Source organism: Thalassophryne amazonica, chromosome 16 (assembly GCF_902500255.1).
Source record: "Thalassophryne amazonica chromosome 16, fThaAma1.1, whole genome shotgun sequence".
Lineage (NCBI taxonomy): Eukaryota > Metazoa > Chordata > Actinopteri > Batrachoidiformes > Batrachoididae > Thalassophryne > Thalassophryne amazonica.
This window is the reverse complement of record NC_047118.1, coordinates 74,527,570-74,555,069: the sequence shown is the minus strand read 5'-3', so window position 1 is coordinate 74,555,069 and position 27,500 is coordinate 74,527,570. Positions and strand designations below refer to the sequence as shown.

General features: G+C 42.2%; 1 protein-coding gene across 1 annotated transcript in view; it reads right to left on the bottom strand.

Annotated features, from left to right (window-relative positions):
• LOC117528066 (myc-associated zinc finger protein) overlaps nucleotides 1-27,500 on the bottom strand; it is a 37,633-nt gene that overhangs the window by 9,115 nt on the left and 1,018 nt on the right. Inside the window, exons 2-5 of the mRNA XM_034190592.1 lie at nucleotides 22,130-22,280; nucleotides 20,153-20,547; nucleotides 12,602-12,858; nucleotides 11,288-11,351 (exon numbers count right to left, since the gene is read on the bottom strand). Coding sequence (XP_034046483.1) covers nucleotides 11,288-11,351; nucleotides 12,602-12,858; nucleotides 20,153-20,547; nucleotides 22,130-22,280 — 867 coding nt within the window. The remainder of the gene's footprint in view (nucleotides 1-11,287; nucleotides 11,352-12,601; nucleotides 12,859-20,152; nucleotides 20,548-22,129; nucleotides 22,281-27,500) is intronic.

The window sequence follows — 27,500 nt, the reverse complement described above, 5'->3', positions numbered from 1 at the left end:
AATGACAGCCTCAACACTGCATTTAATCTATTATTAGACTCGATTGGCTTTGCTCAAAATGTAAATGAGTCCACCCACCACTTTAATCATATCTTAGATCTTGTTCTGACTTATGGTATGGAAATAGAAGACTTAACAGTATTCCCTGAAAACTCCCTTCTGTCTGATCATTTCTTAATAACATTTACATTTACTCTGATGGACTACCCAGCAGTGGGGAATAAGTTTCATTACACTAGAAGTCTTTCAGAAAGCGCTGTAACTAGGTTTAAGGATATGATTCCTTCTTTATGTTCTCTAATGCCATATACCAACACAGTGCAGAGTAGCTACCTAAACTCTGTAAGTGAGATAGAGTATCTCGTCAATAGTTTTACATCCTCATTGAAGACAACTTTGGATGCTGTAGCTCCTCTGAAAAAGAGAGCTTTAAATCAGAAGTGCCTGACTCCGTGGTATAACTCACAAACTCGTAGCTTAAAACAGATAACCCGTAAGTTGGAGAGGAAATGGCGTCTCACTAATTTAGAAGATCTTCACTTAGCCTGGAAAAAGAGTCTGTTGCTCTATAAAAAAGCCCTCCGTAAAGCTAGGACATCTTTCTACTCATCACTAATTGAAGAAAATAAGAACAACCCCAGGTTTCTTTTCAGCACTGTAGCCAGGCTGACAAAGAGTCAGAGCTCTATTGAGCTGAGTATTCCATTAACTTTAACTAGTAATGACTTCATGACTTTCTTTGCTAACAAAATTTTAACTATTAGAGAAAAAATTACTCATAACCATCCCAAAGACGTATCGTTATCTTTGGCTGCTTTCAGTGATGCCGGTATTTGGTTAGACTCTTTCTCTCCGATTGTTCTGTCTGAGTTATTTTCATTAGTTACTTCATCCAAACCATCAACATGTTTATTAGACCCCATTCCTACCAGGCTGCTCAAGGAAGCCCTACCATTATTTAATGCTTCGATCTTAAATATGATCAATCTATCTTTGTTAGTTGGCTATGTACCACAGGCTTTTAAGGTGGCAGTAATTAAACCATTACTTAAAAAGCCATCACTTGACCCAGCTATCTTAGCTAATTATAGGCCAATCTCCAACCTTCCTTTTCTCTCAAAAATTCTTGAAAGGGTAGTTGTAAAACAGCTAACTGATCATCTGCAGAGGAATGATCTATTTGAAGAGTTTCAGTCAGGTTTTAGAATTCATCATAGTACAGAAACAGCATTAGTGAAGGTTACAAATGATCTTCTTATGGCCTCGGACAGTGGACTCATCTCTGTGCTTGTTCTGTTAGACCTCAGTGCTGCTTTTGATACTGTTGACCATAAAATTTTATTACAGAGATTAGAGCATGCCATAGGTATTAAAGGCACTGCGCTGCGGTGGTTTGAATCATATTTGTCTAATAGATTACAATTTGTTCATGTAAATGGGGAATCTTCTTCACAGACTAAAGTTAATTATGGAGTTCCACAAGGTTCTGTGCTAGGACCAATTTTACTCACTTTATACATGCTTCCCTTAGGCAGTATTATTAGACGGTATTGCTTAAATTTTCATTGTTACGCAGATGATACCCAGCTTTATCTATCCATGAAGCCAGAGGACACACACCAATTAGCTAAACTGCAGGATTGTCTGACATAAAGACATGGATGACCTCTAATTTCCTGCTTTTAAACTCAGATAAAACTGAAGTTATTGTACTTGGCCCCACAAATCTTAGAAACATGGTGTCTAACCAGATCCTTACTCTGGATGGCATTACCCTGACCTCTAGTAATACTGTGAGAAATCTCGGAGTCATTTTTGATCAGGATATGTCATTCAAAGCGCATATTAAACAAATATGTAGGACTGCTTTTTTGCATTTACGCAATATCTCTAAAATTAGAAAGGTCTTGTCTCAGAGTGATGCTGAAAAACTAATTCATGCATTTATTTCCTCTAGGCTGGACTATTGTAATTCATTATTATCAGGTTGTCCTAAAAGTTCCCTAAAGAGCCTTCAGTTCATTCAAAATGCTGCAGCTAGAGTACTAACGGGGACTAGAAGGAGAGAGCATATCTCACCCATATTGGCCTCTCTTCATTGGCTTCCTGTTAATTCTAGAATAGAATTTAAAATTCTTCTTCTTACTTATAAGGTTTTGAATAATCAGGTCCCATCTTATCTTAGGGACCTCGTAGTAACATATCACCCCAATAGAGCGCTTCGCTCTCAGACTGCAGGCTTACTTGTAGTTCCTAGGGTTTGTAAGAGTAGAATGGGAGGCAGAGCCTTCAGCTTTCAGGCTCCTCTCCTGTGGAACCAGCTCCCAATTCAGATCAGGGAGACAGACACCCTCTCTACTTTTAAGATTAGGCTTAAAACTTTCCTTTTTGCTAAAGCTTATAGTTAGGGCTGGATCAGGTGACCCTGAACCATCCCTTAGTTATGCTGCTATAGACGTAGACTGCTGTGGGGTTCCCATGATGCACTGTTTCTTTCTCTTTTTGCTCTGTATGCACCACTCTGCATTTAATCATTAGTGATCGATCTCTGCTCCCCTCCACAGCATGTCTTTTTCCTGGTTCTCTCCCTCAGCCCCAACCAGTCACAGCAGAAGACTGCCCCTCCCTGAGCCTGGTTCTGCTGGAGGTTTCTTCCTGTTAAAAGGGAGTTTTTCCTTCCCACTGTAGCCAAGTGCTTGCTCACAGGGGGTCGTTTTGACCGTTGGGGTTTTACATAATTATTGTATGGCCTTGCCTTTCAATATAAAGCGCCTTGGGGCAACTGTTTGTTGTGATTTGGCGCTATATTAAAAAAAAAAATTGATTGATTGATTGATTGTCACAATTTTTGCAGTTTTTACACCATAACTCCAAAACATTCCATCACAGATAGTCCAAACTATACCTTTTTGGAATCATTATGACCAGACAAGTAATGCAATTTAGTTTTCAACATGATTGGAGCATTTTTAAAGTTTGACCTATGTGTAATTCTTCACTGACCCCTACCTGGCTACAGCTACCACCCTGAGATTGCCATCATACATTTTTGTGTAGGCCATGATACACTGAGGCTGGATTCTAAGTGTTGTTTAGTCACCTTATGTGGTACCAAAAACCTGCTTGGCCCATGGACTAAAATGTGTGCAGAGAACAGCTACAAAATGGATTTGTATCTGCAGCCCATTTTTCTGCAGTTTGCTTTGCAGAAGGGCCCATGCTTTCTTCAGAAATGGGAATAAACCAAACCTGAAAACGCATGCTGGAGCCAGAAGCATTATTTTAAAAGTTAATATAAACTATATATATATATTGCTCTAGATTGAGTAGTGTTTATAAAATAGGTAGCTGACATTTTTCAAGGGTGGTAATAAATTAAGCAACGCTTGTATAACCCTAACCCTTTTATTTCCTGTTAATTATGTGATTTTATGTTAATTCTTAATGTATTTACAAATTATTCAGGTTCCTGTTATCATATACAGACTATTATCATCATTATCAGTATTATTCTTATTTTATTTTATCATTACTTCTATTTTATCATTTGATTTTTAAATGGACCACACTGGAAATAAGTGTTTTCACTTTCTTCTAACGTATCTACAATATATGTACTTACATTGACCTTACTAAATAAAATCACGCACACATGTTTTTAATATAGAGGTGATTTGCCGCCCCCCTGCTGGAATGGTGTGTTAGTCCAGAATGTAATTAGCAACGTTAGCTAATATCTGTTGTTTATCCAAAAATATTAGTCCTATCAACATACCACTTTCTCAGCTTTCATCCTTGACCCAAAATACATACGCATACCAAACGGCAAATACCAGCTCTCCCCGGTTTCTGTATGATCAAAGCCATACACACACACGCACGCACACAGAGGCCACTTGGCTATCATAATATAGATAACAGCAAAACCTTCCAGAGGCGAAAAGTCACGGATAAGTTGTTTACATTCCCGATCCACTTTTTTTTAGTAGTATGTACATTCTGTTGCGGGGGGCCCAGAATAACTGAGGCCAGATCCCTCCATCGATCCAGTCAGTCAGTCAGTCAGACAGACATACAGACAGAAACACACCACTGCCAGAAGTGTGCTGTGACTGTTCAAGAAAAGGAGAATAGTGTGGTTCACTCGGGTATATAATTCTGGCGTGTATACACACTGATAAAGATTAAACCGACCCCCCAGGTCTGCTGCATTTCTTTCATGGTGCTGTGCCACTCCAGAGCAGGCTCTGTTCCCTGAAGCACTGGCACTGAACACAAATACCAGGGCCATCCGTGTGGAAAACTGGAGACAGCCGGAGTGTGCTGGCTTCCTGTTAGGCTTGTAACAGGCCGGTGCACACTGGAACAGGATGGCACGACCATGGTTTGCCCATTCTCCATGCACCTGTCCGCTCTCCATGCACCTGTTACTTTACATGTGAATGGAGATTTTTTTTTTTCTAAAGAGCAGTTGTACAGACAGGATTTATTTTAAGAACAAAGGTGTAAAATCCCAGTTTTAAAAAAGTAATAAAATAAAAACCCTGTGTGTGGAGCAGTCCAGTGTTATGTTTATGTTGGCAAAATCCTAGGATATACACACAAATAAATGAAATAATTAATATTTAATACTTAATAAATATATATATATATATATATATATAATGAAATAATTAATATTTAATAAATATTGATTGATTGATTTATTTTATCTACATTAATACTTAGAATCCAGTGTATCATGGCCTACACAAAAATGTATGATGGCAATCTCAGGGTGGTAGCTGTAGCCAGGTCACATTACTTGTCTGGTCATAACGATTATTTTAAGAACAAAGGTGTAAAATCCCAGTTTAAAAAAAGTAATAAAATAAAAACCCTGTGTGTGTGTGCGGAGCAGTCCAGTGTGACATTTATGTTGGCAAAATCCTAGGATGTCATGGGTTAAAGCAATAAATTTTCATGACTGAAATTTTTCCTGGCAAAAATCAATGCCAGCAGTTCCCTAAAATGTGGTGTAGTGGGGGCACATACTCTTTTTTTTTTTCCTCAATAAATACAATAAACACATTATACAGTAAACAAATCTATTCTAAATAGCCTCTAAGGAGAGAGAGAGAGAGACAAAGCATAAAATGCAAAACCTGAACATAAAGGTACATAAAAGGGTGGTGGGGACAGGGTGTAGTCTTGATTCTGGGGGTGCCTGCCAGAACATTTTTAAAAGGCCAAGTCAAATTTTGTGTGTTCTGGTGAATTTTAATGGGTATGAAGCCCTCTGAAACAAAGAAAACTCACTTCAAACTGTGAAGTAAAAACACAATATGGGGGGTCTGGGGGTGCCTGCCAGAAATTTTTTAAAACTGCAAGTCAAATTTTGTATATTCTGGTGACTTTTAATGAGTATGAAACACTCTGAAACAAATAAAAGTCACTTCAAACTGTGAAGTAAAAACACATTATTGATTATGGGGGGTCTGGGGGTGCTCCCCCAGAAACCTTTTAAAAGAGCAAGTCAAATTTTGTATATTCTGGTGAATTTTAATGAGTATGAAACATCCATCCATCCATCCATTTTCTTCCGCTTTATCCAGTGTCGGGTCGCGGGGGCAGCAGCTCAAGCAAAGCCGCCCAGACCTCCCGATCCACACACACCTCCCCCAGCTCCTCCGGGGGAACCCCAAGGCGTTCCCAAGCCGGCCAAGAGATGTAATCCTTCCAGCATGTCCTGGGTCTTCCCCGGGGCCTCCTCCCAATGGGACGTGCCCGGAACACCTCTCCAGCGAGGCGTCCAGGTGGCATCCGGAAAAGATGCCCGAGCCACCTCAAATGACTCCTTTCGATGTGGAGGAGCAGCGACGCGACTCCGAGCTCCTCCCGAGTGACCTAGCTCCTCACCCTATCTCTAAGGGAGTGCCCAGCCACCCTGCGGAGGAAACTCATCTCGGCCGCTTCTACCCGCGATCTCGTTCTTTCGGTCATGAGCCAAATCTCATGACCATAGGTGAGGATCGGAACGTAGCTCGATCGGTAAATTGAGAGCTTTGCCCCCCTACTCAGCTCTCTCTTCACCATGACGGTCCGATACAGCGACCGCATCACTGCAGACGCTGCACCGATCCGTCTATCGATCTCACGCTCCATCTGTCCCTCACTCGTGAATAAGACCCCGAGATACTTAAACTCCTCCACTTGAGGCAAGGACACTCCACCAAACTGAAGAGGGCAAAGCACCTTTTTCCGGTCGAGAACCATGGCCTCGGATTTGGAGGTGCTGATTTTCATCCCAGACGCCTCACACTCGGCTGCACTCGGCAGATTCGCCCCAGTGCACGCTGAAGGTCCTGATTTGACGAAGCCAACAGAACCACATCGTCCGCAAACAGCAGAGACGAGATTCTGTGGTTCCCAAACCAGACCCCCTCTACACCCTGGCTGCGCCTAGAACGTCTGTCCATAAAAATAATGAACAGAACCTGTGACAAAGGGCAGCCCTGGCGGAGGCCAATGTGCACTGGAAACAGGTTTGACTTACTACCGGCAATGCGAACCAAGCTTCTGCTGCGGTCGTACAGGGACCGGATAGCCCTTAGCAAAGGACCCCGGACCCCGTACTCCCGGAGCACTCCCCACAGGGTGCCCCGAGGGACACGGTTGAACGCCTTCTCCAGATCCACAAAACACATGTGGACTGGTTGGGCGAACTCCCATGAACCCTCGAGCACCCGATGGAGCGTGTAGAGCTGGTCCAGTGTGCTGCGACCAGGACGAAAACCACACTGCTACTCCTGAATCCGAGGTTCGACCATCGGTCGAATTCTCCTCTCCAGTACTCTAGAATAGTCCTTACCGGGGAGGCTGAGGAGTGTGATCCCCCTATAGTTGGAACACACCCTCCGGTCCCCCTTCTTAAACAGAGGGACCACCACCCCGGTCTGCCAATCCAGAGACACTGTCCCCGATCGCCACGCGATGTTGCAGAGGCGTGTCAGCCAAGACAGTCCCACAACATCCAGAGACTTAAGGTACTCAGGACGGATTTCATCCACCCCAGGAGCCTTGCCACCGAGGAGCTTTCCAACCACCTTAGTGACTTCTGCCTGGGTAATGGATGAGTCCGCCTCTGGGTCCCCAGTCTCTGCCTCCTCTTCGGAAGTCGTGACGATGGGAGGAGATCCTCGAAGTACTCCTTCCACCGCCCAACAACATCCCCAGTCAGAGTCAACAGCTCCCCACCCGCACCATAAACAGTGCCTGTGGAGAGCTGCTTCCGCCTCCTGAGGCGTCGGACGGTTTGCCAGAATCTCTTCGAGGCCGACTGATAGTCCTCCTCCATAGCCTCCCCGAACTCCTCCCAGACCTGAGTTTTTGCCTCTGCGACCACACGGGCTGCGGCACGCTTGGCCTGCCGGTACCTGTCAGCTGCCTCTGGAGTCCCACCTACCAACAAAGATAAGTAGGACTCCTTCTTCAGCTTGACGGAATCCCTTACTTCCGGTGTCCACCACCGGGTTCGGGGATTGCCGCCGCGACAGGCACCAGAGACCTTGCGACCACAGCTACGAGCGGCTGCATCAGCAATGGAGGTGGAGAACATGGTCCACTCGGACTCCATGTCTCCAAGCTCCCCCGGGATCTGGCAGAAGCTCTCCCGGAGGTGGGAGTTGAAGACCTCCCTGACAGAGGCTTCCGCCAGTCGTTCCCAGCAGACCCTCACGATAGGTTTGGGCCTGCCAGGTCTGACCGGCTTCCTCCCCTCCCAGCAGATCCAACTCACCACCAGGTGGTGATCGGTCGACAGCTCTGCCCCTCTCTTTACTCAAGTGTCCGAGAGACGTGGCCGAAGGTCAGATGATACGACTACAAAGTCGATCATCGACCTCCGGCTCAGGGTGTCCTGGTGCCACGTGCACTTATGGACACCCTTGTGCTCGAACATGGTGTTCGTGATGGACAAACTGTGACTAGCACAGAAGTCCAACAACTGAACACCACTCGGGTTCAGATCGGGGAGGCCGTGCTTCCCGATCACCCCCCTCCACGTCTCACTGTCACCGCCCACGTGGGCGTTGAAATCCCCCAGGAGAACAATGGAACATGGATATGAAACACTCTGAAACAAATAAAAGTCACTTCAAACTGTGAAGTAAAAACACATTATTGATTATGGGGGGTCTGGGGGTACTCCCCCAGAAATTTTTTAAAAGAGCAAGTCAAATTTTGTATATTCTGGTGAATTTTAATGAGTATGAAACACTCTGAAACAAATAAAAGTCATTTCAAACTATGAAGTAAAAACACATTATTGATTATGGGGGTCTGGGGGTACTCCCCCAGATATTTTTTAAAAGAGCAAGTCAAATTTGGTATGTTCTAGTGAATTTTATTGTATATAAAGCCCTCTGAAACAAAGAAAACTCACTTCAAACTGTCAAGTAAAAATTCTAATCCGGTAAATGCACCAAAAGAATGCTGTGTCGCTGACTGTACAGTCAATAAAATACAAAATTAGGGCCTAAAGCAACTGACAACGTTGTTCTGCTGTGCACAAAGTAACACTGTCACCAGTTTTGAAAACACATGCGCACTGAGAAACTCAAAACTGGCTTATTCACATTTAAATGCCTGACTAAAGAGTAATATGTGCTCTTTAATAAGATATTTTCATGAAAAAAAAGACACAAATGTGCAGTTTACTACATTTTATTTTTTTCTTGTGTAACAACACAGCTTAGATGTGGTTTGACTGAAACAAATTGTCATTAAACAGGGATGAAGTGGAGGTTTAAGAGTCACTAGATGTTCACAGGAAACATTTATTTCTATATTTATGTTCATTGTTAGTTGGTTTTACCTTTTCTGTTGTGTTTTATCAGGTTCTTTTTGTCTGTTTCTCTAAAATTGTATTGTAGCAGTATTACTTTTGTTGTTGCTATTATTATTATTATTATTATTAATATATAAATAAAAAATATTACAATTCGTAACACATTTGACTCTTTACGACAACAAACGCTGAGCCATTAATTATACAGAAATGCACACAAACTGTGCTGAGATAATGCTAACTTTAAAACTGAAATCGCCATAGACATGCTAACGCGATAGCATCGGCCCCGTTTTTAAGTTATAAAATACGACTATCAACTCTTTCAGAAGACAATAACAGGTCGGTTGAACATAAAAAAGGTAAATATTACTCACAGACATATGCTCTTTAGGGTTTTAGCGGGCAAAATTAAGATTAAAGCGAAATAAAACAATGAACCACCGAAGCAGTGATTCGGATCATTGCTTCATTGGTTCAAAGCAAAGCCACACCCTGCTCTACTTGGGGAAGGTCTGCCAATGTTCCCACGAAGACAGGGAGGAGAAGGGCCACGGCTCATGGCAAGCAGTAAAAACAGCGGAGAGGAGTGAAATTTCACACAGTCCCTTCCTCCGCAGTCCACGCTGACGTTGCTGCTGCTTTGATTAGCGCAGAATGGGATGTTGCTTTGACAGTGAGTGTATTATATTTCGGCCACAAAACACGCATGACACCACGTATGCGCGCGTATGTGTAGTTAAATTTTCCAAATGACGGAAATCCGTCGTGGTGATGGAGAACTTTAACCCATGACTTAGGATGAAAATTACAGACCTCTCTCATCTTTCTAAGTAGGAGAACTTGCACAATCGGGGACTGACTAAATACTTTTTTACCCCAATGTACATGGGTGGCACAAGGAAGCGAAAACCTAAACAATTTATAAATACATTACGACAGTAAATTAAAATTTAAAAATGACATAATTAACAGGTAATAAAAGGGTTGAGTTTCTCTTCTAAAAACTGTTGAGGTCTAAGGGTCAAAAAAATTTTGGACTCAAGTAATTCCAATTCATTATAGAAACATTGTGTAAAATATCAGTTACCTATTATATAAACACTACCCAATCTACAGCTCGTGGATCCCCACAGGCAACATGCTTGTGTATGTGTATATATATATATATATATATATATATATATATATACACTCAACAAAAATATAAATGCAACACTTTTGGTTTTGCTCCCATTTTGTATGAAATGAACTCAAAGATCTAAAACGTTTTCCACATACACAATATCACCATTTCCCTCAAATATTGTTCACAAACTAGTCTAAATCTGTGATAGTGAGCACTTCTCCTTTGCTGAGATAATCCATCCCACCTCACAGGTGTGCCATACCAAGATGCTGATTAGACACCATGATTAGTGCACAGGTGTGCCTTAGACTGCCCACAATAAAAGGCCACTCTGAAAGGTGCAGTTTTATCACACAGCACAATGCCACAGATGTCGCAAGATTTGAGGGAGCGTGCAATTGGCATGCTGACAGCAGGAATGTCAACCAGAGCTGTTGCTCGTGTATTGAATGTTCATTTCTCTACCATAAGCCGTCTCCAAAGGCGTTTCAGAGAATTTGGCAGTACATCCAACCAGCCTCACAACCGCAGACCACGTGTAACCACACCAGCCTAGGACCTCCACATCCAGCATGTTCACCTCCAAGATCGTCTGAGACCAGCCACTCGGACAGCTGCTGAAACAATCGGTTTGCATAACCAAAGAATTTCTGCACAAACTGTCAGAAACCGTCTCAGGGAAGCTCATCTGCATGCTCGTCGTCCTCATCGGGGTCTCGACCTGACTCCAGTTCGTCGTTGTAACCGACTTGAGTGGGAAAATGCTCACATTCGCTGGTGTTTGGCACGTTGGAGAGGTGTTCTCTTCACGGATGATGCAAAGGAGATGTGTTGCACTGCATGAGGCAAATGGTGGTCACACCAGATACTGACTGGTATCCCCCCCATGAAACAAAACTGCACCTTTCAGAGTGGCCTTTTATTGTGGACAGTCTAAGGCACACCTGTGCACTAATCATGGTGTCTAATCAGCATCTTGATATGGCACACCTGTGAGGTGGGATGGATTATCTCAGCAAAGGAGAAGTGCTCACTATCACAGATTTAGACTGGTTTGTGAACAATATTTGAGGGAAATGGTGATATTGTGGATGTGGAAAAAGTTTTAGATCTTTGAGTTCATCTCATACAAAATGGGAGCAAAACCAAAAGTGTTGCGTTTATATTTTTGTTGAGTGTATATATATATATATATATATATATATATATATATATATATGTACATATACACACACAGTCATAAAATTTAGGCCACTGAGAGAAAATCTGGGTTTATTGAAGAATGTCTGCATTGTAACCTCATTATTTTTCACGTTGTTTGAAGTCATTACCGTGCACTTGAAGGGTCTTTCTGTAGAGTGCACCTGTCGAACATGGCTGTTGAGATGGTCCGGTCTAAAAGGACAAACAAAAAAGCACATTAACATACATTATACAATATTGTATCTCTCTCCTGGACTATGCTCAAAATTTTAATCTGCACACAAAATAATCCAAAACTGTTTGGATTTAATCAGATCTCAGATCACCACCTCTGCATATTTTATGTCAGAAAGACGTCACTGAACATCATGTTCAATTAATTTTTAATCTCCCCGCCGTTAAACAATTCTTTTAAATCAGTGTTTCTTCAACAGGTACGCGTCCCACCACCAAAGATAACCCGCTGGGAACCACTGCTGTAGTTATCAAATCAAATCAATTTTATTTATATAGCGCCAAATCACAACAAACAGTTGCCCCAAAGCGCTTTATATTGTAAGGCAAGGCCATACAATAATTACGGAAAAACCCCAACGGTCAAAACGACCCCCTATGAGCAAGCACTTGGCAACAGTGGGAAGGATGTCCTGGTTATGTCCTGGTTACCGCTGTGTGCAAGAGCCATAAATCAAGAAAACATGCACAGAAACCTTTTTAAACACTGGTACAAAACTGAAACCAATTACAAATTTAATGTACTATATTTTCCGCAGTATAAGTCGCAGGATTCATTTCATGATTTCCTTTGTTCAAACTGCATCAAAAAGAGGTTTAATTGTCCATCTTGTTTATTTTTTAATTCAAAAGTCATTTTAAGTAACAGCACAGGCTGTGGTGTGAACATGTACTACACTGAGTTCCTGTCTGTTGTTAAACTCACCCCCTGGGAACGCTACATTACAAAGTGAGTTACACACACACACACACACACACACACACACACACACACACACACACACACACACACACACACACACACACACACCACACACACACACACACACACACACACACAGTAAAAAGGTGCAACTTATATACTTTTTTCTCCCTCTTCACAATGTGTTTTTTGACAGGCGCGTCTTATACTCCATAAAATACAGCAACTGTGTCCAGTTGTATCCCGCCTCATGCCCTATTACTGCTGGGATAGGCTCCAGCGCCCTGTGACCCTGAACTGGAGTAAGCTGGTATAGAAAATGGATAGATATTTGGATGTTTATACTGTAGTTTATCCTAAAAGATCTGGACTGACACACGGAATAAAAAACAGATGGAGAGACCAAAGTATGAATGGAACTCAATATTCATGTTTCTGCTCAGTGGCAGACAAAATGTTTATGTTTCATAATGAAATATGCTGAATGTGTGGCTCATGTTCATACCGAGAGAAGGCCTTGGCGCAGTGAGGGCAGACGTATGGTTTCTCCACGCCACCTTGGTGAGAGCGCACATGGTAGCTCATTCGGTCTTTCCTCTTGAAGCGCTGCTGGCAGATGGGGCAGGAGTATGGCTTCTCATCCGAGTGTGACAGCCGGTGGCGGTTGAGGTGATAAACGTCTCTGAAGGCCTTTCCACAAGCCTCACAAGCGTGGTTCTTCCTCACCTGGTTGGAATTGGGATTGGGGTTGGGATTTGGATTCTGCAGAGCAGAAGCAGGTGGTTTATGAGTGACATTACCAATGGTCTTTGTTTTATAGGGGCTGAGCGTATAATCTATGACGTCAGCAGGAGCTGATCCTCCGGCTAGAAGCTATGATCACATGAAGAGCAGCATGGTGGATTAGTGGTTAGCACTGTTGCCTCAAAGCAAGAAGGTCATGGAATCAATTCCCACCTGTGGCTTTTCTGTGTGGAGTTTGCATGTTCTTCCTGTGTTTGTGTGGGTTTCCTCCCACATTTAAAGACATGCAGGTTAGGTGATTTAAAAACTTTATCATTGCCCAGGTCTCCCTTGCAAAAGAGATCTCAATCTCAATGGGACTAACCTGGTTAAATAAAGATTAAATTAAATTAAAGAGCTGTGAGGTTACAGTTCAGACTGTCATCTTTAATCTGAAGGTAAATAAGTCCATTTTAAGTGACAACAAGGAACTGGACAGTTGTCTGCAAGATCCCACAAACCAAATCAAATCAATTTTATTTATATAGCGCCAAATCACAATAAACAGTTGCCCCAAGGCGCTTTATATTGTAAGGCAAAGCCATACAATAATTACGGAAAAACCCCAACGGTCAAAAGGAACCCTGTGAGCAAGCACTTGGCGACACTGGGAAAGAAAAACTCCCATTTAACAGGAAGAAACCTCCAGCAGAACCAGGCTCAGGGAGGGGCAGTCTTCTGCTGGGACTGGTTGGGGCTGAGGGAGAGAACCAGGAAAAAGACATGCAGTGGAGGGGAGCAGAGATCAATCACTAATGATTAAATGCAAAGTGGTGCATACAGAGCAAAAAGAGAAAGAAACACTCAGTGCATCATGGGAACCCCCCAGCAGTCTAAGTCTATAGCAGCATAACTAAGGGATGGTTCAGGGTCACCTGATCCAGCCCCAACTATAAGCTTTAGCAAAAAGGAAAGTTTTAAGCCTAATCTTAAAAGTAGAGAGGGTGTCTGTCTCCCTGATACGAATTGGGAGCTGGTTCCAGAGGAGAGGAGCCTGAAAGCTGAAGGCTCTGCCTCCCATTCTACTCTTACAAACCCTAGGAACTACAAGTAAGCCTGCAGTCAGAGAGCGAAGCGCTCTATTGGGGTGCTATGGTACTATGAGCTCCCTAAGATAAGATGGGACCTGATTATTCAAAACCTTATAAGTAAGAAGAAGAATATTAAATTCTATTCTAGAATTAACAGGAAGCCAATGAAGAGAGGCCAATATGGGTGAGATATGCTCTCTCCTTCTAGTCCCCGTCAGTACTCTAGCTGCAGCATTTTGAATTAACTGAAGGCTTTTCAGGGAACTTTTAGGACAACCTCATAATAATGAATTACAGTAGTCCTGCCTAGAGGAAATAAATGCATGAATTAGTTTTTCAGCATCACTCTGAGACAAGATCTTTCTAATTTTAGAGATATTGCACAAATGCAAAAAAGCAGTCCTACATATTTGTTTAATATGCGCATTGAATGACATATCCTGATCAAAAATGACTCCAAGATTTCTCACAGTATTACTAGAGGTCAGGGTAATGCCATCCAGAGTAAGGATCTGGTTAGACACCATGTTTCTAAGATTTGTGGGGCCAAGTAAAATAACTTCAGTTTTATCTGAGTTTAAAAGCAGGAAATTAGAGGTCATCCATGTCTTTATGTCTGTAAGACAATCCTGCAGTTTAGCTAACCGGTGTGTGCCCTCTGGCTTCATGGATAGATAAAGCTGGGTATCATCTGTGTAACAATGAAAATTTAAGCAATGCTGTCTAATAATACTGCCTAAGGGAAGCATGTATAAAGTGAATAAAATTGGTCCTAGCACAGAACCTTGTGGAACTCCATAATTAACCTTAGTCTGTGAAGAAGATTCCCCATTTACATGAACAAATTGTAATCTATTAGATGAATATGATTCAAACCACCGCAGCGCAGTGCCTTTAATACCTATGGCATGCTCTAATCTCTGTAATAAAATTTTATGGTCAACAGTATCAAAAGCAGCACTGAGGTCTAACAGAACAAGCACAGAGATGAGTCCACTGTCTGAGGCCATAAGAAGATCAATTGTAACCTTCACTAATGCTGTTTCTGTACTATGATGAATTCTAAAACCTGACTGAAACTCTTCAAATAGACCATTCCTCTGCAGATGATCAGTTAGCTGTTTTACAACTACCCTTTCAAGAATTTCTGAGAGAAAAGGAAGGTTGGAGATTGGCCTATAATTAGCTAAGATAGCTGGGTCAGTGATGGCTTTTAAGTAATGGTTTAATTACTGCCACCTTAAAAGCCTGTGGTACATAGCCAACTAATAAAGATAGATTGATCATATTTAAGATCGAAGCATTAATTAATGGTAGGGCTTCCTTGAGCAGCCTGGTAGGAATGGGGTCTAATAGACATATTGATGGTTTGGAGGAAGTAACTAATGAAAATAACTCAGAACAATCGGAGAGAAAGAGTCTAACCAAATACCGGCATCACTGAAAGCAGCCAAAGATAACGATATGTCTTTGGGATGGTTATGAGTAATTTTTTCTCTAATAGTTAAAATTTTATTAGCAAAGAAAGTCATGAAATCATTACTAGTTAAATTTAAAGGAATACTCTGCTCAATAGAGCTCTGACTCTTTGTCAGCCTGGCTACAGTGCTGAAAAGAAACCTGGGGTTGTTCTTATTTTCTTCAATTAGTGATGAGTAGTAAGATGTCTTAGCTTTACGGAGGGCTTTTTTATAGAGCAACAGACTCTTTTTCCAGGCTAAGTGAAGATCTTCTAAATTAGTGAGACGCCATTTCCTCTCCAACTTACGGGTTATCTGCTTTAAGCTGCGAGTTTGTGAGTTATACCACGGAGTCAGGCACTTCTGATTTAAGGCTCTCTTTTTCAGAGGAGCTGCAGCATCCAAAGTTGTCCTCAATGAGGATGTAAAACTATTGACGAGATAATCTATCTCACTCACAGAGTTTAGGTACCTACTCTGCCCTGTGTTGGTATATGGCATTGGAGAACATAAAGAAGGAATCATATCCTTAAACCTAGTTACAGCGCTTTCTGAAAGACTTCTACTGTAATGAAACTTATTCCCCACTGCTGGGTAGTCCATCAGAGTAAATGTAACTGTTATTAAGAAATGATCAGACAGAAGGGGGTTTTCAGGGAATACTGTTAAGTCTTCAATTTCCATACCATAAGTCAGAACAAGATCTAAGGTACGATTAAAGTGGTGGGTGGACTCATTTACATTTTGAGCAAAGCCAATCGAATCTAACAATAGATTAAATGCAGTGTTAAGACTGTCATTCTCAGCATCTGTGTGGATGTTAAAATCGCCCACTATAATTATCTTATCTGAGCTAAGCACTAAGTCAGACAAAAGGTCCGAAAATTCACAGAGAAACTCACAGTAACGACCAGGTGGACGATAGATAACAACAAATAAACTGGTTTTGGGACTTCCAATTTGGATGGACAAGACTAAGAGTCAAGCTTTCAAATGAATTAAAGCTCTGTCTGGGTTTTTGATTAATTAATAAGCTGGAGTGGAAGATTGCTGCTAATCCTCCGCCTCGGCCCGTGCTATGAGCGTTCTGGCAGTTAGTGTGACTCGGGGGTGTTGACTCATTTAAAGTAGACCTGCATTGAAATAAATGTGGTCAGATTTCAGAAAGAAATAGCCGATATGTATTTATAAGACCCTTGTGAATGCAGTAAAGTAAATCTGTAAGCCCAAATTTGTAATTCAGCAGAGAAATCTTCGTTTAAAAATGACAAATTTGCAGCTAAAATTTAGCCCTCTGTGAAAACAGTTTGTACAGCCGTATCATTTCCATGACTTCAGGGACAAGACGACGCACTCCCGCCTTCAGTCCGATCCCGCATTGAAATTGATTTTATCTGTTAGTAATGTTACTTATACACGTCCTGGTTTCAACATCCAAAAGTAAGCTGCAATGAATGTGAGATACAGATCTGTGTGCTTAGATCAGCAACGACATCGACAGCGGGCGCCGTTCTTCCTCTCCCGCTCTCTGCCTCCGCTACACTTGCTGTTTTAATGCGAAGCGGCCGGCACACCTGTTGCTGCAAGGACAGACTTCTTGCGGCAAAATCCACAGCACCGCACGTCTCGGCAATCGGAGCCCCAGAGCTCCATGGACGCTGAGAGAGGTTTATATATTTTTAATGACTGGGATTCTTTGCGGGTCTTGCCTCCATATCCCGCGATGGTACCGGAGGCGAAAGACAGTAGATTTTCATTGCGACACCACTCATTCAAACGGGCGTATTAAAAAGTCCCCCAAAATAATTTTCAAGTACAAATAAAAGAAATGTGTACTCACCAAACGTGCCGCAAGACAATATGAAGTTTTTAAAAAAGTAGATCCTTCCGTATAAGACAAGAAAAAGGTGCAGATGCAAACTGACGTAAATCCACAAATTACAATTGGCGCAATGCATGCTGGGAGAGGGTCTTGTCCGTGACGTCTCGGCAGCGTCCATGATGAGAGGGACAATTTGCGGAGGGCTAAATGTTAGCTGTAAATTTGTCATTTTCAAGTGAAGATTTGTCCGTTGAATGACAGATCTGGGCTTGCAGATTTACTTTACTACATTCAGAAGGATCTCATGTGTAAATGTAAGTCATTTTTTGTTCAAAAAATCTGACTGCATTTTTATCAATGCAGGTCTCCTTTAAACTAACATATTCATCCTGCTGTAACCAGGTTTCTGTAAGGCAGAATAAATCAATATGTTGATGAATTATTATATAATTTACTAACAGGGACTTAGAAGAGAGAGATCTAATCCTCTAGGCTGGACTATTGTAATTCATTATTATCAGGTTGTCCTAAAAGTTCCCTAAAAAGCCTTCAGTTGGTTCAGAATGCTGCAGCTAGAGTACTGACGGGGACTAGCAGGAGAGAGCATATCTCACCCGTGTTGGCCTCTCTTCATTGGCTTCCTGTTAATTCTAGAATAGAATTTAAAATTCTTCTTCTTACTTATAAGGTTTTGAATAATCAGGTCCCATCTTATCTTAGGGACCTCGAAGTACCATATTACCCCATTAGAGCGCTTCGCTCTCAGACTGCGGGCTTACTTGTAGTTCCTAGGGTTTGTAAGAGTAGAATGGGAGGCAGAGCCTTCAGCTTTCAGGCTCCTCTCCTGTGGAACCAGCTCCCAATTCAGATCAGGGAGACAGATACCCTTAAAACTTTCCTTTTCGCTAAGGCTTATAGTTAGGGCTGGATCGGGTGACCCTGGACCATCCCTTGGTTATGCTGCTTTAGATGTAGATTGTGGGGGGGTTCCCATGATGCACTGTTTCTTTCTCTTTTTGCTCCGTATGCATCACTCTGCATTTAATCATTAGTGATCGATCTCTGCCCCCCTTCACGGCATGTCTTTTTCCTGGTTTTTTCCCTCAGCCCCAACCAGTCTCAGCAGAAGACTGCCCCTCCCTGAGCCTGGTTCTGCTGGAGGTTTCTTCCTGTTAAAAGGGAGTTTTTCCTTCCCACTGTGGCCAAGTGCTTGCTCATAGGGGGTCGTTTTGACCGTTGGGGTTTTCATAATTATTGTATGGCCTTGCCTTACAATATGGAGCGCCTTGGGGCAACTGTTTGTTGTGATTTGGCGCTATATAAGAATAAAGTTGATTGATTGATTGATAATGTTTAATAGACCACATTTAACTGTTTTAGTCTGTGGTGCAGTTGAAGGTGCTATATTATTTTTTCTTTTTGAATTTTTATGCTTAATTAGATTTTTGCTGGTTATTGGTGGTCTGGGAGCAGACACCGTCTCTACGGGGATGGGGTAATGAGAGGATGGCAGGGGGAGAGAAGCTGCAGAGAGGTGTGTAAGACTACAACTCTGCTTCCTGGTCCCAACCCTGGATAGTCACGGTTTGGAGGGTTTAAGAAAATTGGCCAGATTTCTAGAAATGAGAGCTGCTCCATCCAAAGTGGGATGGATGCCGTCTCTCCTAACAAGACCAGGTTTTCCCCAGAAGCTTTGCCAATAATCTATGAAGCCCACCTCATTTTTTGGACACCACTCAGACAGCCAGCAATTCAAGGAGAACATGCGGCTAAACATGTCATTCCCGGTCCGATTGGGGAGGGGCCCAGAAAAAACTACAGAGTCCGACATTGTTTTTGCAAAGTTACACACCGATACAATGTTAATTTTAGTGACCTCCAATCGACGTAACCGGGTGTCATTACTGCCGACGTGAATTACAATCTTACCAAATTTACGCTTAGCCTTAGCCAGCAGTTTCAAATTTCCTTCAATGTCGCCTGCTCTGGCCCCCGGAAGACAACTGACTATGGTTGCTGGTGTCGCTAACTTCATATTTCTCAAAACAGAGTCGCCAATAACCAAAGTTTGATCCTCGGCGGGTGTGTCGCCGAGTGGGGAAAACGGTTAGAGATGTGAACGGGTTGGCGGTGTACACGGGGCTTCTGTTTAGGACTACGCTTCCTCCTCACAGTCACCCAGTCGGCCTGCTTTCCCGGCTGCTTGGGATCTGCTGGACGGGAACTAACGGCGGCTAAGCTACCTCGGTCCGCACCGACTACAGGGGTCTGGCTAGCTGTAGGATTTTCCACGGTGCGGAGCCGAGTCTCCAATTCGCCCAGCCTGGCCTCCAAAGCTACGAATAAGCTACACTTATTACAAGTACCATTACTGCTAAAGGAGACCGAAGAATAACTAAACATTTCACACCCAGAGCAGAAAAGTGCGGGAGAGACAGGAGAAGCCTCCATGCTAAACCGGCTAAGAGCTAGTAGCTGCGCTAAGCTAGCGGATTCCTAAAAACACACAACGTGAATAATGTGTAACTAATTTAGAGGTGATTCAGCAGAGGGAGTGCTTTAGTTAAGGCACGTAAAGATTACACTGTGAAACAAATCATTATCTAGTTAACTAGATCAATCTAACCACAATCTAAACCACAAAAGACATTTATGATGTAAATCACAAAAGAAAGTTGCATCTTTTTTGTACATAATAAATGTTGCTCAGCAATGATGATATGACTGTCTTTAATTCTGACATGTTTCCTCCTGAAGCTTTTAGCTCAGTGGTCCTCAACTCGGCCATCAAGTACCACCTATCGTTGTGCACGTTAGGTGGTCCTTGAGGGCCGGGTTGAAACCACTGTTTCAGCTTATCACTGTTTTTGGAAATTTATTACAAATTCACATTCTGTCCAAACCTTAAGATAATAGTTTGACATTCTGAAACCAGCACACTGTTCTTGACATTAACCTACCTGATCCATGGAACCCACAACAACAACAGCAGCAGCTTGGATGGGCTGAGGTGGGGCAGCCATGGTTACAGTTGCCGGGGCGATCGACACAGAGATCGGCTGGCCCTCTGGACTGGCGAGCTGACCCGGCTGGGGGAGGGTCTCCGGGGTGGTGGGGACAACAGGGGGCGGGGCAGGCTGTGAGGGCAGAGTCAGGTGGAGCAGGGAGAGAGGGACCGTCTGCTTCTCCACTCGTCCTGCCTTCCCGCCATTATCTTTCTCGCGACTGGCTCGGTCCTTCAGTTTGATGCCCGTGTGCACCGACTGGTGTCTCCGCAGGTTGTAGCTGTTCTTGAACTCCTTGTTGCATGTGGCACAGATGTGGGCAGGCCGGAGGGGTTTGGTGATTGGTTTTACTGACAGACACAGGAAGCAAAACAGCAGCAAACATCATTTAGTACTTTATATTCCACCACAGTTATCAGCTAGCTGCAAGAGGCTCACAGAAATATTGCACAGCTGTCTTCAGAAATGTGTGATGGGCCATACTGGTGCTCGGCCCCTTTCTGGAGACCCTTCTGCATCTCAGCGATAAAAAAATAAACAGATGCATTACCGCCAAATGCCAGCAGAAGCTACAAAACATCCAAGGTAATGGTGGCAGAGAAGAGAACACAGGACAAACTGCTGGACATTATGGACGATGCCAGTCACCCTCTGCACACTGTCATCAGCAACCAGAGGAGCCTCTTCAGCCACAGACTGCTCCTTACCAAGTGCAGGACCAACAGACTGAAAAACTCCTTTGTTCCTCAGGCCATCAGACTGTACAACTCCTCACTCAGGGGGAGGGGGAGTAACGGTAACAGGAAGACAGAGGACGGGAACGCGAGGAACAGTAGTAGCCAGTAAACCAGTACTGATCAGTATGTCTGATATTTATATTGTGTATTTATACTGCAAAGTGTTTTTCTTTTTTACTTTCACTTTTGATACTCTGTGCTTCTTACCCTGTGTGCTGCTATACAATGGCAAATGGACTGCATTTATGGGTGATTCTTAGACTACGGGCACTTATTATGTCCTTTGATCATATTGTATGAAAAACAGAAAAAAGGGGAAATTTCACACTTTTATGGTTATCTTTACAATTAAAGTGTGTTAAGAAATTTGTTCTAATAGTCTATGATGACTTTTTCACCTTTTTTCAGCATCATTATATGCAAATATTGCCGTTTTGTGCTTGTCCCACACCCAGACTTTTGATCTTCAATGATAAAATGAATGGTAAAGAAACGTTTTTTCTAATGTTTTAAAATATCTCTGAATAAAATATCAGTAAAATAATCAAAACATAATTGGGGTATTCAATGTCATACAACTGTTATTTTTTTAAACAAAATGTAGTTGTCCCACACTATTGCCGTAATTTCCACCAGAGCACTGTAATATCAGTAAAATAATCAAAACATAATTGGGGTATTCAATGTCATACAACTGTTATTTTTTTAAACAAAATGTAGTTGTCCCACACTATTGCCGTAATTTCCACCACAACACTGTAATGTCCCTTTAAACAGTTTGTATGAAAGATTGTTTGGGTAGTTTCTATGGAGATAAACAGTGACATCAGAGCACATGTATATAGCGCCAAATCACAACAAACAGTTGCCCCAAGGCACTTTATATTGTAAGGCAATGGTGTGGTGGAAATTACATTTACAAGGCCAATAGTGCCCGTAGTTAAAGAATCACCCTTATATACCGCTTTTCCATCTGCATCAGACACTCAAAGCGCTTTACAATAATGCCTCACATTCACCCCGATGTCAGGGGTATACAATGCTGCTGGAACCTCAATTTCCCTGCGGGAGTCTTCTCAAGGGATCAGTAAAGTTCTATCTAATGTAATCCAAGAGAGAAACCGAGAACATTTATTTTGTTGGTTTTGGCTGTTTGAAGACAAAGTGGTTTGAAGCACCTTCAGACTGGACTCACCAGGCAGAGGCTCCTCGCTCAGGGCAGCGGTGTCGACGGTTGATGGTGGTGTCACGATGTGCTCTGCCGGGGGGCTCTGGGTGGGGCCGGTCAGCTCAGGCAGCAGTTCAGCCTGGAGCGACGTCTCAGGCTGAGTCTGAGTCGACGGTGTCTACCAAAAATAAAATGTACATCACCATGTAGTCAACTTCTTTTCCAAACAGTCATCCTATGTGTGTGTTCTGGCAAATTTAGATCCAAATATGATCAGCTGCAGGGTCATTTCATACAAAATCAACAAGTGGCTCCCAGTTCATGGTGGGGTTCACCCTGAAGTTGAACCTGGGGCTCATCCCAATGTGAAAAATCCAAAATTTTAGGTTTATACTCCAGAAGAGTCATAAAATGGTAAATAAATGGTAAATGGATTGCATTTATATAGCGCTTTTCCATCTGCATCAGACGCTTCAAAGCGCTTTACAAATAATGCCTCACATTCACCCTGATGTGAGGGTGCTGCCATACAAGGTGCTCAATACACACCGGGAGCAATAGGGGATTAAAGACCTTGCCCAATGGCCCCTAGTGATTTTCTAGTTAGGCTGGGATTTGAACCAAGGATCTTCTGGTCTTAAACCCAATACTGCGTATCTCCCTGGTGAGAAGAGGTCCCTGTCATCTAACAGCAATATTCTGCTTTAAAGACAGCGTGTACATGCAAATCTTTACTTTTTTAATTGAAATGACACTCATTACTGTATTTTATTTAAAGACAAAACTTGTGTGGGTTTTCTTCAGTTGGGGAGCTCAACTCGACAGGTGAGGTGCGCATGAAAGTTCAGTATACAAAGGTATATCTAAATGTCTAAAGGGGAGTAAAATAGGAGAGTAGAAAAGAGTAGAGTAGAGCCACTTAGGTGCCTGGTCTTGAGAACCAGGGATGGCACAGTTGCACAGTGGAGCTCATCTTGATGGGAAATCTCACCCGTGGAGTTGAGCTCCCCAACCGAAGAAAACCCACACAAGTTTTGTCTTTAAGTAAAAATACAGTAATAAGTGTCATTTCAATTGAAAAAAGTAAAGATTTGCATGTACACACTGTCTTTAAAGCAGAATATTGTCGTTAGATGACGTAGAACTCATCTCGACAGAACACCAGTGTTTGCAAAAGAGCAGCTGTCAGTTACCTAAAGCAGAGTTTTTGTGTGAATGAAAGGATAAAACACAGAGAAAGCTACAGTTTCCAAAATGTCCATGTATGTGTAGGCGAGGCATAAATGTCACAAACTCAGCGCTGCCAAACGTCCCACATTGGTCAGTACAGTCCCGGTATTTACCCCTGTGTCCTGCATGGGTGTGTGCAGGATGCCCATTAATCCCGCATTTGAGTGGGTGTGGGCATGCCCCCAGACCCCCCCTAATTACGCTTTGCGCGCTTGGCACTCGCACCAACGTGTGGGTGCCCCACATTGGTAAGTTCAAATGTTGGCAGGTATACAAACTGTAGGAGTCCCAGTCTCACTGACAACCACACCTGCTCCTAATCCATAATCAATCCAGTAACTGACAACCATCCAGCAGGTGGCACACATGTCTATGAGATTACATAGGCAACACAAAGCCGTTTCTGGATTGATCCAATTTATTGTGTTTGTCCACATCAAATACATTTAAACTTTTGTGAATTACAATAATAACATTAAAGGGCATATGTCTAGGCTTTTCTCATTTGTGGGGGGCGGGGGGTATAAAAATCTTCAACCCTCTCAGCAGAAAGACTTTACCAGAAATCTTGATGTGTATGTGTAATATATATAATATGGTGGGCACATCAAATTAGAATATCATGAAAAAGTTCAGTATTTTTTGCCCAACATCTCAAAAGGTTAACATATTATACGAGTATATGGTAATGGTATGCTTATTACATATAAACAAGGTGTTTCAAGCACCCCCCCCCCCCCCCCCAATATATTTTCTCTACCCACTTATTCCAATTAAGGGTCATGGGGGAGCTCAAGCCTGTCCCACTGGTCATTAAGAGGACACAACACCAGTCTATTGCAAGGCTATATATACAACCCCTGGCAAAAATTATGGAATCACCGGCCTCGGAGGATGTTCATTCAGTTGTTTAATTTTGTAGAAAATTAACAACTGAATGAACATCCTCCGATCACACACATGACACAAAACTAAAGTCATTTCAAATGGCAACTTTCTGGCTTTAAGAAACACTATAAGAAATCAAGAAAAAATAATTGTGGCAGTCAGTAACGGTTACTTTTTTAGACCAAGCAGAGGAAAAAAATATGGAATCACTCAATTCTGAGGAACAAATTATGGAATCACCCTGTAAATTTTCATCCCCAAAACTAACACCTGCATCATATCAGATCTGCTCGTTAGTCTGCATCTAAAAAGGAGTGATCACACCTTGGAGAGCTGTTGCACCAAGTGGACTGACATGAATCATGGATCCAACACGAGAGATGTCAATTGAAACAAAGGAGAGGATTAGCAAACTCTTAAAAGAGGGTAAATCATCACGCAATGTTGCTAAAGATGTTGGTTGTTCACAGTCAGCTGTGTCTAAACTCTGGACCAAATACAAACAACATGGGAAGGTTGTTAAAGGCAAACATACTGGTAGACCAAGGAAGACATCAAAGCGTCAAGACAGAAAACTTAAAGCAATATGTCTCAAAAATCGAAAATGCACAACAAAACAAATGAGGAATGAATGGGAGGAAACTGGAGTCAACGCCTGTGACCGAAACCGCCTAAAGGAAATGGGATTTACATACAGAAAAGCTAAACGAAAGCCATCATTAACACCTAAACAGAAAAAAACAAGGTTACAATGGGCTAAAGAAAAGCAATCGTGGACTGTGGATGACTGGATGAAAGTCATATTCAGTGATGAATCTCGAATCTGCATTGGGCAAGGTGATGATGCTGGAACTTTTGTTTGGTGCCGTTCCAATGAGATTTATAAAGATGACTGCCTGAAGACAACATGTAAATTTCCACAGTCATTGATGATATGGGGCTGCATGTCATGTAAAGGCACTTTGGAGATGGCTGTCATTACATCATCAATAAATGCACGAGTTTACGTTGATATTTTGGACACTTTTCTGATGTTTAAGGATGATGAAATCATTTTTCAAGAAGATAATGCATCTTGCCATAGAGCAAAAACTGTGAAAACATTCCTTGCAAAAAGACACATAGGGTCAATTTCATGACATAGGGTTAATGTCAACGAGCAGATGTGATTTGATGCAGGTGTTAGTTTTGGGGATGGAAATTTACAGGGTGATTCCATAATTTATTCCTCAGAATTGAGTGAGTCCATATTTTTTTCCTCTGCTTGGTCTAAAAAAGTAACCGTTACTGACTGCCACAATCTTTTTTTCTTGATTTCTTATAGTGTTTCTTAAAGCCAGAAAGTTGCCATTTGAAATGACTTTAGTTTTGTGTCATGTCTGTGATCTGCTTTTTTTCTACAAAATTAAACAACAGAATGAACATCCTCCGAGGCCGGTGATTCCATAATTTTTGCCAGGGGTTGTAGACAAACACATTCACACATATGGTCAATTAAAAGTTTCCAATTCACCTAACTTGCATGTCTTTTGGAAGCATGGGAAAGCTGGAAGGAACCCAAACAAACTCCACACAAAGGACCAGGAGGAAAACGATTCCAGGACCTCACTGTGAGGCAACAGTGCTACTCTTAGGGAGTCTTCCCAAGGGATTAATAAAGTTCTATCTAACATAAACTAATCCACCGTGCCACCAAGCAGTTTTCAGTTTTAGTTTTGAAAGTTATAGCTGAAGAAGAAAATATTTTAATAAGTATCTCAAAAAAAATGTATTACTTCATTTTAAGTTTGACTAATTCAAAGTTTATGAATGAAGTATAAACATCAATCTGGTTTAGTATGCATAACCACAATCAGGGGGAACACTGCTAATGACAGTTGCCCAGAAGACACTCCATGACGCCTTCCACAAAGAAGGTAAACCACAAAACATCATTACTGAAAGGGCTGGCTGTTCACAGAATGCTAGATCAAAGCATATTCACGGAAAGCTGACTGGAGGGGAAAAGTGTGGTAGGAAAAGATGCACAAGCAACAGGGATGACCACAGCACTGAGAAGATTGTCAAGCAAAGCTGACTCAAGAACTTGGGGGACCTTCACAAGGAGTGGACTGAGGCTGTAGTCGGTGCATCAAAAGCCACCACACACAGACATGTCCAGGAAATGGGCTACAAGCATCGCAATCCAAGTGTCAAGGTATTTCTCAAGCAGAGACAATGAGCACCTCACACTGTGCTGAGAAAAAGAACTGGATGACTGCTCAGTGGTCCAAAGTCCTCTTTTCAGATGAAAGTACATTTTGCATTTCATTTGGAAACTAAGGTCCCACAGTCTGGAGGAAGAGCAGAAGGACAGAATCCAAGATGCTTGAAGCCCAGTGTGACTTTCCACAGTCAGTGATGATTTTGGGTGCCATGACATCTGCTGGCGTTGGTCCAGTGTTTTATCAAGTCCAACAATCTCTACATAGTCTACCAAAAGATTTTCGAGCACTTCATGGTTTCATCTCTTGACAAGGTCAATGGAGATGCCGATTTATTTTTCCAGCAGGACTTGGCACCTGCCAACAGTGCCAAAAATACAAGCAACTGCTTTGCTGACTATAGTATTACTGTACCTGATTGGCCCCATAGACAATACCCCATAGATTCTCTAGGGGTATTTTCCAAAGTAAGATCAAAGACACGACGTGACGAGCAGAAAGCCGCTATCAAACCAAACTAGGGTTCATAAAACCTCAGCAGTGCCACAGGATGATTGTACCTTTCAAAACTACAATGTTCCAGAATTCTAAATCTTTTTTTTTCTTTTGATTGCTCATAGATTTTGAGATATACATTTTTTTTAAATGGAGCTGTTGGCCATAATAACATAAAAATGCTTCAAACATTTTAGTTGAGTCTACAATATATAAAAAGTTTCACTTTCTGGAACACCTGACAAAAAAAAAAAAAAAAAAAAATTTCTCAAGATTAGAAATATTTTTGAGATGAGCTGCACACACATCCATATATTTCTACTTGTAAGATGTGGTGTTTCTGAATAATGGCACATTGCGCAATATGTTGTGTATTTGTTTCATAGCTAAACTGTGTATTTATAAAACAAAATGCATTTCTTTGTGTTTTGTATTTGCAGATCACTGTATGTTTGACCACTGTATAAGATGTTTTGGCAGTATATTCGCGCGGCCGTTTGTCCTGACCCCTGTGTGACCTCCTGTGCCCCCTCCTCTGTGGTTAAAACCCCAAATGGTCAGAAAGCGGCTGTAAGACTCAC